The 13,781-nt window shown below is 37.7% G+C and overlaps 1 protein-coding gene and 1 non-coding gene across 3 annotated transcripts in view; both read left to right on the forward strand.

The window, feature by feature from the left end:
* PPEF1 (protein phosphatase with EF-hand domain 1) overlaps positions 1-13,781 on the forward strand; it is a 102,710-nt gene that overhangs the window by 51,691 nt on the left and 37,238 nt on the right. For both annotated transcript variants that reach the window (XM_028522744.2, XM_036016322.1), the window contains 3 exons: positions 1,670-1,833; positions 7,674-7,788; positions 11,071-11,117. In XM_028522744.2, the coding sequence (XP_028378545.1) occupies positions 1,670-1,833; positions 7,674-7,788; positions 11,071-11,117 (326 nt within the window). The remainder of the gene's footprint in view (positions 1-1,669; positions 1,834-7,673; positions 7,789-11,070; positions 11,118-13,781) is intronic.
* Positions 9,538-9,646, forward strand: LOC114505841. The gene has a single exon (XR_003685305.1). It is a non-coding gene; the product is annotated as a U6 spliceosomal RNA (small nuclear RNA).

Raw genomic sequence — 13,781 nt, forward strand, 5'->3', positions numbered from 1 at the left:
AAATGAAATAATGAACTTATTCTCAAATCTCAAACCAAATCCAAAGGAAAAACAACTTGCTGGACCACATTGAAAATAGACATTATTACTCCTAAATTCAACTTCTTATAAAAGATCATCAGCCATTACCAAAAAAATATTGGATACACAATAATTTAGAAAGTATATTTAAATTACCAAATATGGCTCTAGAAAACATTTTCAAGTTTAGTTCTTAACTGTAATCCCTCAGAATAAGTGAATCAGGAAAAAAACATGTTCTAGCTACATCTGCTAACATCATACCTTCCAAACATGTTCACTCTAAATAAAAAAGAAACTGCTTACAGACAACCTCTGATTAATGGCATTAGTGGCATTTCAGTGTTAATGAGTTGAAGAGTATGTTATCCTCTGTATCAGTTATCTGTTACTTTAATAATAATGTGTATTCAACAACCACAATAGTTCAGTGTCATTTAATAAACATTTCATTTTGCTCATAAGTCTACAGATTAGCTGAGCGTGTCTGCTGATCTTGGCAGGCTCGATTTGGCAGTTTTTCGGGTCTTGGCTAGAGTTCAGTTATGTTTTCTGGAGGTCTGCTGGCCGGAGGCTGATCTAGGATGGCCTTGGCTAGGATGACTCAGCTCTGCTCCACACGGTCTTGGAGCTTTCAGTAGGCTAGCCTGGGCTTTGTGGTGGTGGCACGGTTTCAAATGAGAGAGCATGGGAGCAATGAGAAACAAACACATCCTTGTGAGGCCTTGGCTTGGAACTGGTATGTAACACTTCACCACATTCTTTAGGCCAACACAAGTCACGAAGCAGCTTCAAGGGCTAGGGAAATAGACTCGTGGTGAGAATAGCTGCAAAATCTCATTAAAAATAGCATGGCCAGAGGTTGGGATAGAGAATTGGGGTCACTGTTGCAATCAATCTACCATATCCCCTTTGATCTTCCTGTACCTGATTTGGCCAGATTTCTGTTTTCGGGTTGATCATTTCTTGGGCAGTCTAGCAAGAAGGGACACTGCATATCAGTACCTACTGAAATGGGCAATGCAGGCAATGTTACATAGAAATGTGTCTCTGAGACAGAAGTCCTTTGGAATTTCTGCCATTATGGTTTGTCATCTAACTTTATCTGCTTTGTTACCAAGAAGAAAAAGAAAATCACATCAGAAAATTTGTTTTATGTGAAGAGGGAGAGAAATCAATTATAGCTAAGTGAAATTTGAAGTGTTTAACAGGGGAAAAATTGAATGTTGCAGTTTAAATTTCTGTAGATCGTGAATAGCTGCAGATGTTTGAACCAAATACAATGCACTGTTGTTTTCAACCCTATTTGTAAAAATCTGAGATGTAAGAGTGGGCAAAAAATGTAGAGTTAGAGCTTCAGAGCATCAAAATACCGTGATTGACCAGTTTTCCCTGTGCTTCTCCCTCCATTCCCCACTGATGAACTCACTGCTTTGGTAAAATATCCACCCAGGAAAGGATGATGGTGATTCATGTGCACGTACCTACTGATTTCAGAACAAATCATTCCTCGTGGTTACATGTGGGTACTTCAGTATGCATAACAGCACAATACCTTACATGGGCTAGACATTCAAGAAGGCATTTAATGCATTTAAGTATGGGAATGCTCATTTTTGTCCCCCTTTCTGCTTTTTTTTTTTCCTAGCAATAGTAAATCGACTATTTGGTTGTTCCTTCCCAGATGAAAGGAGTAAGTTGGACTGTATAGGAGTGATAGAGGTCCCAGACTCCTATACTGGCCCTCGGCTGAAATTTCCACTCACTCCTGATTCTCTTCATCTACTGATTGAGGGCTTTAAGAAGCAGCAGGTAAGTGGAAGCAGATACTACCTTGATTCTTGTACATATCATGTGCTCAATGACTATTTGTTGAATGAATGGATGAAAACACTACAGCAGAAATGCATTCCCTTGGAAAAAAGTTTCACATTAAGTGAGGGCTACTCTCTGCTTTGGTTAACCCACTGAATAGAAGTATCCTCAGCTGGCTCTGGCTGGTGTGGTTCAGTGGATTGAGTGCCGGTCTGTGAACCAAAGGGTCGCTGGTTCGATCCCTAGTCAAGGCACATGCCTGGGTTGCGGGCCAGGTCCCCAGTGGGAGGCGTATGAGAAGCAACCCCACATTGATGTTTCTCTCCATCTCTTTCTCTCTCCCTTCCCCTCTGTCTAAAAATTAATAAATAAAATCTTTTTAAAAAAGTATTCTCAGATGTGCAAAAACCTCCTTTCTATAATTTACAGCATTTCCTTTTTCTCTGTCTGAGATATAATTTACCATTTAAACTATATGATTCTGTGGTTGTTTTGTACATTCACAAGATTGTGCAACCATCACCAATATCTAATTCCAGAACATCTTCATCACCCCCAAAAGAAATATCATACTTAATACCATTCCCTCCTCCCCCACCCCTGGCAACCACTATTATACTTCCTGTTTCTCTGGATTTCTCTCTTCTGGATATTTCATACAAATGAAATCATATAATATGTAGCTTTTTGTGTTTGACTTTTGTGTTTATGTGGCTTTGTGTCTTTCATTTAACATAATATTTTAAATATTCACTTATGTCATAGCCTATTTTATTCTTTACTTTTATGGCTGACTAATATTCTGTTGTAATGGATCTACTATTTTTGTTTATCAGTTCATCAGTGGATGGACTTTTGGATTTTTCTGTCTTTTGGCTGTTATGAACAGTGCTGCTATCAACATTCACATACAAGTTTTTGCATGAATATATGTTTTCATTTCTCTTGAGTATATACCTAGGAGTGAAATTGCTGGCTCACGTGGCTACTCTATGTTTAACATTTTGAGGAACGTCCCAACCATTTGCCACAGCTGCACCTTTTTGCATTCCTGCCAGCAATGGGTGAGGGTCATTTTTTTTTCCAACACTAGTTATTTTCACTTTTTAAAAATTTTACGTATTTTTTTAGCTATCTTATTTGTGTGTGAAATGGTATCTACTTGTGGTTTTGATTTGCATTTCCCTGATGACTAAAGATGTTGAAAATCTTTTCATGTTTATTGGCCATTTGTACACACTCTTTGGAGAAATGTCCATTCAGATCCATTGCCTACTTTAAAATCAGCTTATTTGTTTATTTATTATTGAGTTGTGGGAGTTCTTTATATATCCTGGATACAAATCCCTTATCAGGTACATGGTTTGCAAATATTTTCTCCCATTTTGTAGGTTTTCTTTTCACTTTTTTGTTAATGTCCTTTGATTCACTAAAATTTCTAATTTTGATGAAGTCCAATTTATCTGTTTGGTTTTTTTTTGGTTGCTTGTGACTTGGTGTCATATCTAAAAATCCATTGCTAAATCTAAGGTCACGAAGATTTACCCTTATGTTTTCTCCCCTCCAGGTACCAACCAGGCCTGACCCTGCTTAGCTTCTGAGATCAGACGACCCTTATATTTTCTTCTAAGAATTTTATAGCTTTAGTTCTTACATTTAGGTCTGGAAGCCATTTTCAGTAACTTTCTGTACATGGCACGAAGTAGAGGGTCCCATTTCATTCTTTGCATGTAGGTATGCAGTTGTCCCAGTACTTTTTCTTGAAGAGTCTTTTTTTTTTGTTTTGTTTTGTTTCCCCATTAAATGGTCTTGGTACCCTTATCAAAAATTAATAGGCTATAGATGTATGGATTTATTTCTAGACTCCCAATTTTATTCCATTGGTGTATGTGTCTATCCTTATGCCAGCAGTATACTGTATGTTAATGTGGTGTATCGCATTGATTAATTTTCTTATGTTGAACCACCCTTATATTCCTGGAATAAATCCCATTTGTTCATGGTGTATAAGTTTTTTAAAAAATTCTGTTGAATTTGGTTTGCTGGTATGTTGTTGAGTATAGCATTTTATTCATAAGGGATATTGATCTGTGTTTTCTTTTCTTGTGGTATCTTTATCTGGCTTTGGTATAAAGAGCAGTACTGGCCTCATAGAATGATTTAGGAATTGTTTCTTCTATTTTTTGCAAGAGTTTGAGAAGGTTTGGTATTAATTCTATAAATATTTAGTAGAGTTCACCAATGAAGCTGTCTGGTCTTGGACTTTTATTTGTTAGGAGGTTTTTTGTTTGTATGTTTGTTTTGCTTGTTTTATCCTCACCCGAGGACATGCTTATTGATTTTAGAGAGTGGGGAAGGGAGGGCGAGAGAGAGGGAGGGAAACATCAATGTGAGAGAAAAACACTGATTGATTCCCTTTTGCACACACCCTGACTGGGGCCAAACCGGCAACCTAGGTATGTGCCCTGACTGGGAATCAAACTGCAGCCTTTCAGTTTACTGGATGATGCTCCAACCAACTGAGCCACATGGGCCAGGGAGGATGTTTCTGATGAACTATTCAATCTCTACTTGTCCTAGATCTGTTTGGATTTTCTGTTTCTTCTTGAGTCAGTTTTGGTAATTTGTATGATTCTAAGAATTTGTCCATCTAAATTGTCTAATTTGTTGGTATACAATTGTTCGCATTAGTCTCATAATTCTTTTTATTTCTTTAAGGTTAGTGGGAATGTCCCCACTTTCATTTCTGATTATGGTTATTTGTATTTTCCTCTTTTTTCTTGGTCTGTGTAGCTAAAGGTTTTTGAATTTTGTTAAACTTTACAAAGAATGAACTTTTGGTTTTGTTGATTGTCTCTATTGTATTTTTGTTTTCTATTTCATTTATCTGTACTCTAGTCATTATTTTCTTTCTTCATCTAGCTTTTGGTTTAGTTTGCTTTTACTTTTCTAGCTCCTTGGTGTTAAGTGAGGCTTTTCATTTGAGATCTTTCTTCTTTTTTAATGTAGGTATTTACAGCTATAAATGTCTCTCTGAACATTGCTTTTGCTTCCTCCCATAAATTTTGGTATATTGTGTTTTAATTTTCATTCATCTCAAAGTATTTTCTAATTTTCCTTGTGATTTTTTTGGACCAATAAGTTGTTTAAGAGGATGTTGTTTAATTTCCACATATTTCTGAAGTTTTTCTTCTGTTGCTGATCTCTAGTTTCATTCCATTTTAGTCAGAGAAGATACTTTGCGTGGTTCCAATCTTTTAAAATCTGTTGAGGCTTGTTTTGTGGCCTAACATCTAATCTATTCTGGAGAATGTTCCATGTGCACCTATAAAAAATGTGTAGTCCGCTGTTAGGTGGAGCATTTTATAGATGTCTCTTAGGTCTAGTTGTATGTGCGGTCTCTGAAGTCTCTGTTCCTTTAGCTTGTGTTCAGCTAGTGTTTTGACAGAGTTTTCTTGAACCCAGGAGCTATTAAAAAAAGAAGAAGAAGAAAAAAAGAGAAGAACCTAGTCTTTGCAGATGAGCTCTGTGTTGATACACCCCTTCACTGCTTAGCCAGGCTGTTTACAAATTTGTCTTAGTTTTACTTCCTGCTTGCACTGAGCCATTTTAAGTTGCCTTTTCCTGATTTAGCTTTTGTTTGGTTGTTATAAATTTTGACTGTTTCCTAGAACTCTGACAAAGTTGATTTTGACAGAGGTTTTTTTTGTTTTTGCTTGACTTTTTAAAGTGTTTCTGTAATGGGATGGGACCTTGGAGCTACCTACTGTATTATTTTCTCTGACATCACCACAAAACCCTCATTCTCAGGTTAGGTTAGGACTCTAAGGACATACCCCAGGAGTAAGAGTAGACTGGAAGTAGACTAGGCATTGAAGCAAAGCTTTGAATCCTCTAATTCCTGAGATTGAATTGAGAGGGCTAGCATTTCTTGCCACTTGCCAAAAGAAAATTTAAATCTTCTCCTGAAGAAAATAGGTCTCAAATTATTTCTCCATGTTTTCACATACCATGTCCAGAACTTAATACAAATATTAACTAGGGACAGGAGCTTACAAGATTTGTGAAGGAAAACTGAGGATTTAGAATGCTTTTGTGGGGAAAATCCTTAGCAGTCTGTTAGTTCTCAAATAGACAGGAAAGCTGGGTCTCCACACTAATCAACACCCAGGAGCTCTTCTCTTTCCTCCTAATTCTCACGTTACTTCAAATCCTGATTCCTGTGTTTTAAAAAAATAATAATGAATTTCTTCCAAATTTAAATCATATGTTTTTGGGATCTGGGGTAGAAAAAAAATCTATCATTTTAATAGCCATGAAAATGGACATTTCAGGATGCCATGAGTCATGATTGTTTCAAAGGGTTTTATCTGTCCTGAATCCCGCACCCAAAGCAGTATCTGAATGACATGTAGGTATGACCCCTCTCTTAGCATTCAGAAATGTAAACCAGGGCTGTCTAATAGAAAGGTAATATGAGTGACATACATATTTTAAATTTTTCTAGTAGTCATATTTAAAACGTAAAAAGAAATAGGTGAAATTCATTTTAATAATTATTTTATTTAATCCAGCACATATAATTATCATTTTAATTTGTAATCCTGTTTTTAATAAGACATTTTAATTTTTTCATAATAAGTCTTTGAAATCTGGTGTGGATTTTGTGTCTATAGCATTCAACTAGCCCTATTTCAAGTGGTCAATAGCTCCATAGGACTAGTGGCTACTGTATTAGACTACCAACAGTTCTGAACCAAAAAGTGGTGTTAGGACCTATTAAATTTATATTGGTTATTTTACTTTAATTCCAAAAAAGGGAAAACAACACAATGGATTTAAAACAAACAAACAAAAACCCAGGAAGAGAAAACAGAGTAAATCTGTACAAAACAATGATGTCATCAAGAATCCAGAGGGGAGGTGGGACAGGACAATGGGGGAAAAGAGGGAAGGGTTTTCAGGAACAACTATAAAGGACATATGGACAAAACCAGGGCAGGGGTAGGATCGAGGGTGGGAAGTGAGGATGGCTGCAGTGGGGAGAGGATGGAGACAACTGTACTTGAACAACAATAAAAAAACTTTAAAATAATTATATATATATATATATCCATTTGAACAAAAAAACAATTTAACTGGAGGAGAGTGATAGAATGAATGGTGGTCATAATAGGAGATAATTGAAATGGTTTATTTGGGTTCAGTATGTTTTATACTCAGACTTGTACAACATAAATGTGCTTGCTGTTTTCTGAACTCACATCTGTGCACCAACAATTGAGTCACACCTGGGATGCCTGGCTCAGGAGTTCTAGGGGCTTACCTGGCTTCCTTCTGAGATCTCTCATAACCCAGCACCACCAACCTAGTTTCCATCCCAGGTGGCAGGATATGCCAAGCAAATGCAAAGCAGCTCCTCTTCAACAGTCTCTGTCTACTTCTCTTTTCTCTTTCTCCTTCCCCTCCTTCTCTTTTCCTTATTTATTTATTTGTACATTTCCTTAGGCCAAGGGAGTCTCCTGTTTCCCCCATCACTTCCCTTGGGCCTTAGACTAAGAATAATCAGAAATGTTCTGTGAATGGGTGATGTCCATTAAGAGCATGAGAGTATAAATGTCCTACAAACCATTCATTCATTCAGTTTACAAATCTCTAGTGAGAGCTTTTATATGACAGACACTGTGCTAGAATCAATCTATTTAAGAAGAATTTAGAGATGATCCTGAAATACAGCTACCTGAAATGTGCTCATATCCTCACCCTTATAGGTCTCCATGCAGTCATGCCTTCCTTCCTAGTTCATCACACCTGTTTCCTCTGCTTTGCCCTCACAGATACTCCATGCCTCTTATGTTTTAGAGATACTATTTGAAACTAAGGAAGCCCTGATGCAAATGCCAAATCTTAATCGTATAAGAACTTATCCCACCAGAGAGATAACAATTTGTGGTAAGTTTTAGAGCAGAGTTGACAAATTAATATTTTGGACCCTCTTGGTTCCACATCATTTGCCTGTATTGAAAACTGCATAAATTGGACTATGTTAAGGAAAAATGTTAATATAGAGTTATCTATCATAATAATACTGTTCCCCATCTTGTCTTTGTTTTGCATACCAGCTGGCAGGAATTAATTATGTGAGGAATTAGAGAACTTACAGCTTTTTATAAAGGCAGGCAGCATTTTAATACGGAAAACCACCCGTGGGTGGAATAAGTGTCCTTTGCCCTCCGTCTAGCTCTCGTTATCTTTGTTCCATGTTGCTTTTCCTAGGTGGGCCTTTTATGCCACTTATGCTGGCAAGAGAAAACCCAAGGCAGGGTGGAGATTAAACTCATCTCTACCCTTGGCTGCTGTTTTAGATTTTTCCAACTGGTCTCTGCAGCTTTTAAAAGAGTGGGAATGTCCCGGAAATCTGTTCCTTGTTCTTCTAAATAACAAGATTGAGATTTTTGTTATCCTATAGGCCAGCCTGGCAGGATATTGCTTCACGAAACAGTACACATTGAAATTCAACACAGTTGGTGCTCAGCATGCTTGCAACGGTCTGAGAATGTAGCGCGTGGATGGAACAGCAACTCCCTTAACTTCTAATTAAGCCTTTAGGTTACAAAACAGTGATTGTTATTTTCCAAATCAATTTTTAGCCTGCGTCTCTTTTACTCTAGCAGGTAGAAGTGGATCTGACAATCTAATTAAACCATTTCCATTTCTAGCAACTGATAGTGGTGACAGAGACTTGATGTAGCAGTACATACTTCATGACGTGCCCTGACTGAGGTTTGTGAAGAGTCTTTAATGGTTCAATTCCAACCTAATCAGGCCACCACATCTTTACCCAGCAGATAAGGGGTCTCAACAGTGAGTGACCTTTTATTTAAGGCCTTGCCAGCTCTTCCTTTTCCATGGATACAAAGGCTCTGGAGTCACAAGGCTCAGGAAGCCATGCCTACCCATGAAGGCTACGGAGCCAGGGCTAGATATGCTATCAGAGTGTGTATAATAGGCCAAACAGAGAATGGGACCTGTTTCCACAAGTCTCCAGCATACCTCATTTCAGCTGTAGACTTATCTTTGGATATAAGGATCTAAAAGAAGATATAAATTAATTAGAGGGCATGGAATCCTGGAAACACACAGTGTAAGAATGGAATGGTTCTTACAGAGACCATCTGCCTATCACTTGTTCTCAGATGAAACTAAGGCCCAGAAAGAAAAATACACCACCTTCCATGTATTTCTGTGTAGTCACTCCCCCTACCCCCACCCCAAGTTCACTCAGCTAGTTAGTGGCAGAGTCAGGATTAAAAATCAGATCCTCTGGCTAGAGCCAGCCTCATTATCTGCTATCCTCATTCCACATCATGCACTGCTCTGGCTGATGCTTCATTTTCTATCATGAGACAAAGATTAGAGAATATAGATTGATTGGACAGTTCCATTCATTTAAAGATCCTCACATCTTAGGCATTTATTTCCAGGCTTTTTCCATTTTAGCACCATTGGTAGAGGGAAAAGCCGAGGCCAGTATGTTCCCTAGCACAGGAATTATCTTCTATCTTAACGTAAGTATTAGGAAAGGAAAAGAAATTGTGATGAAATCTTTACCGTTATTTTAATTTCTGGATGCATATTTTACATACATATTCTAAATATGCTCCATGGTTCTCAGCAAGCATGAAATATAGGAAGTGTTTTGTGCTCACTTCAGCAGCACGTATACTAAACTTGGAATGATAGCAGGGAAGATTAGCATGGCCCCTAAGCAGGGACCACACACACACACACACACACACACACACACACACACGAAATATAGGAGGTGTTTCAGACTACAGTTGTGTTATAAATAACAGCCAATTCTGCACTCGTGTTTTTTTTTGTGGTAGAAATATCTTCCTATAGCAATCTTTCTATGATATGGCTTTTATTTTTTGCTGTCCAACTAGAAGTTAAAGATGTTTTTATAGCCTCCACTCCTAATATGCTGAAACCAATTCATTTTTTGGCATGCCAGCTGCAATAATTCTGTCTACTCAAATCTTTGAAAGATGAGTCACCCTGAAAACAATTCGGGAAATAAAATAATTAAAATATATATTTAACAGATAAGTAAAAAGTCTTTCCATTTTTATTTCTTTAGATTTGGAGTGAGACCATGTGGGAGCAATGAGATTTAAGTATTTGATAGTATTAATATGCTCTTAATATTAATATTACAGTCATTTCAAAAGTAAGTTCTGGTGAGAAGTGTTTTAATTTTATTATCCCCATTATAATTGGAGTCTTTTGTTGCATATATTTGGTTAATTTTGGTTGCAGGTTTTTAAGCAAATTGAGGAAAATTTTTTCTAAATTCTATCTGGTAATAAATATTTATGATCAGAGCTTATAAAAGACAAATATTTACCTAGAAATATTTATCCAAATAGGCATTTTGAATATTCATATACTCACTCTTGTTTTTTAATTAATTGCTTCATATATTCATCTGGCTCCCCTTAGCTGAGTTTCATAGTCTTGCTTTTATTTTTATTGTCTATAACTGTCTCATCAAAAGAATGTGAGCTATTTACTCACAATTTTAAAGTTTCAGATGCTACTGCTGGAACATATTCTTTAAAATGTGGCTTTGAAAAGCTATGTATTTAGCAAATGTATTTTTTTAATTCTTGCTATGCACTAGGTATAGAGGAAACACTTGGGGGTTTAATGCCAAGGTAGATACTATTGCTGCTGTCCTAGAGATTACAATACAGAATAATCGCTAAGAGATTCAGTTTTGAAATGAGATAAAGTTGGGTTTGTATTCCAGTTCTGATACTTGGTAACTAGGGAACTTTGGATAGGTTCCTTAACTACTCTGAGCCTCATTTGTAAAATGCAAATAACAAAAATAATATCCATCTCACAGAATGGCTATAAGGATTGAACAAGATAATTAATGCAGACCTGTAGTACAGTGCTTGGCACAGAGGAAGGTAAGCACTGCATAAATGGTAGGAATGAATAGATAATTTCAATATTGGATGCTGTCTCCTATAGAAAAGGGGGCAAAGTTTCCATAGAGTGCTATGGAAACAAATTGTTGAATTAATAACATCATAGGATAATAACCCAATGCTCCAAGCATGCTTGGAGTATATTAACAGAATTGAGTTTTAAAATTCTGTAACAAAAATGGGCATTTTCTTATTTCTTACTAAACAATCGTTTTCATTTGTACTCCAGGTGATTTACATGGAAAATTAGATGATCTCCTTTTGATCTTCTCCAAGGTAAATGATTATTTTGCTAAATATTTGCATTTTGGGGGGGGGAGGGCAGTCCTAGGGCAGATAACAATAATAGTTTTATTAGGGATATATACAAATATAGATGTAATATAGCAGTTTTTTTACAAGAAGCTGAAAGACTTGTAGAGGGGTATCTTCTGAGATTCTCTTATACATATTTCATAAAATTTTTTAAAAATTTAATTTGGTTCTTTGTTCAATATTATTGTTATCTGTATAACCCTTAGGATTTGTACCCATTGTATTTATGGTCTTTATTACATCGTAAATATGTAGATGGCACAGAATGGGGAGGGGAGCAGTCCATTTTATTTTATTTTATTTTAATTTTATTTTATTCAGAAATGAGCACATTACATACGTCTTCTCTTTCAATGCACACTAATTATGTATGAAAGGAATTCCCCACAGTAAGTTCCAAATTGCTCTTTTCTCCACCCAGTTCAGCATTGCTGGGTTCAGTTGCTTTTCCAGTGCCACGACTCCTCTTCATTTGTTAGGCCTAGGGGTGTGAGCCCACACAGAGGGCACAGAGCAGCTTGGTCTACATGGAGTGTCTCTACATCTCTTGGTTTGGAATCATTTCTCTCTCTGAGCCAGCAGTTGTCAACTGAATGTTTGCTTCTTGGGTGACTGCATGTAGAAAACTGATCCTGAGGTGACCCCTGCCTTCACAGCCGTATCCCTTTATCTCTCTTTGACTGATGTGTCATCACCACAACTAGCATGTTGAATAATTGAGCACAGCATCGGTGTCTCCAATGGGCTGAAATAAAATATATTCTGATTATTATGATGGCCAATCAGTTCTAGTCTTTGGAGACTGTGAGAGCTTGAGTAAGCCACATAACTGTATAAACCTTAATTTTTTCTTTTGACTGCAATATTCTTGAGCTTTCACCTCATTAGAGGTTGTCTTATGAATAAAATTACATAAATATCCAAAAGCATTTTTAAGTACTAATTTATATGAGAAATGAAAGGTTTCCATGTCATTCATTTAGAATGAAGCTCGGAAGGACATGGAGCAGGCCAAACCGGGAGTGGATGAATGGAGCTAGCAAAGAGGAAATAGGAGGCTGCCCAGGTAGTGGGTTAGTATCAGGAAGCCCAGCCAAAGGTTTGCTGGAAGGGAGCTGAGAGTGCTGATGAAAGAGCAGCTCTAGAGATCAGCTGCTGAATCCAACCTGGGTGGGGAAGGAAGAGAAGCCAGGATGGGCCAGTCAACTGGGAGAAATGGGAAGATTGATGGATTGGCATGTTCTCAGAGGTCAGGGAGCAGGCAGACTGGGGTGAGGGGCCTTAGAAAGCAGGACGGGTGGTAAGTTGCAAGGGGAGTAATCTTAAGGGATGAATGGGTTCAAGGTGGTGCCCAGAATGTGGGTAGCTAAAGTAAGTGAAAGAAAATAGTGGACATGAGAAGGTCAAGCACATGGAGAGCAGGTATATTAAATGAGTTTGTGACAGGACTGACAGATGGAGAGCAGGGGAAGGAAATTTAGTCATGGGTCATGGGCCTGGAAGGAGAGGATTTTACCTAAGGCTGGCAAAGTGTTGGTGTTTTACTGGCTCCGAGGAGTGAGTAGACCTTCCCCACACCTGACCCTGAGGTGTCGATCCTGTGGAAGAAGGGCTCCTTTCCTTCCAGCATCTTTAAGGGAGGCCCAGGTTTCCAGAGTGAGGTCTTTCCAAATGAGTTGAAGGCAGAAGGGAGTTTATTTACCATGAAATGGGGATTCTACTGGCCAAACTGGAAAGCTGTGGGAAAGATAGAAATGGTAGACTGGTGAGAGGACACCAAAGAGTTGCACGGTTTGGGGAATGGGATTTACATAACTCTACAGAGCATCATATAAATGTTCAAAACTTCAGTTCTGCCATTGTTGACCGTTACAACCTGAGGAAGGAGGAGGGGGCAGAGGTATGTGGGGAATAACCACAACAGAAAATCTGGTCATTATTTTTCTAGAGGTTTTGGGAAATACATAAAAGGGAAAATAGTTGAGTAAATTAAATGGGAAAAATGACTTTCAAAGTATTTAGAAGAGAAAATTTCTTGAGAGGTAGTCGAAGATATTAAGGTGTGATAAGGGAAAGGACTGTGGAACAGACATGAGAAAAAGAATTCTAACATGTTCCTTTAATTCCATTGGCAAAACAATATGCAACATGGAATCTAATAAAAAACAGAACTAACAAGCAAAATAGAGACAGACTTATAGATAGAGAGTAGGCTGACAGCTGGGGGTGGAGAGGGGTTGGAGGGGAGGGGTTGAGCAAAAAGGAAAAAGGACTCATGGACATGGACAACAGTGTGGTGACTGCGGGCGGGTGGGGGGAGAGGGTATAAGGAGACTAAATGGTAATGGGAAAAATACAATAAAAAGAAAAGTGAAAACTATATGGAACATATAAAACTGGAAGGTGCTAATGTAAAGATTGAACAGGAGGAGGTGGGCGGTAAGAAGTACTATAAAAAGAACTAAAGGTGAAAACATAGCATTCACATAGCAAGACATATTTTGAGAGTTAACCAGTGACAGTGTTCAGGAAGTAGAGATTAAAAGCACAGCGATGAAAGAGCGGGCACTATTGTTTGGAGTAGATTTGGGTAGAGGCAAGTGAGAAGGGTTGTTTGGAAAGCAG

Source organism: Phyllostomus discolor, chromosome X, assembly GCF_004126475.2.
Source record: "Phyllostomus discolor isolate MPI-MPIP mPhyDis1 chromosome X, mPhyDis1.pri.v3, whole genome shotgun sequence".
Classification (NCBI taxonomy): Eukaryota; Metazoa; Chordata; class Mammalia; order Chiroptera; family Phyllostomidae; genus Phyllostomus; species Phyllostomus discolor.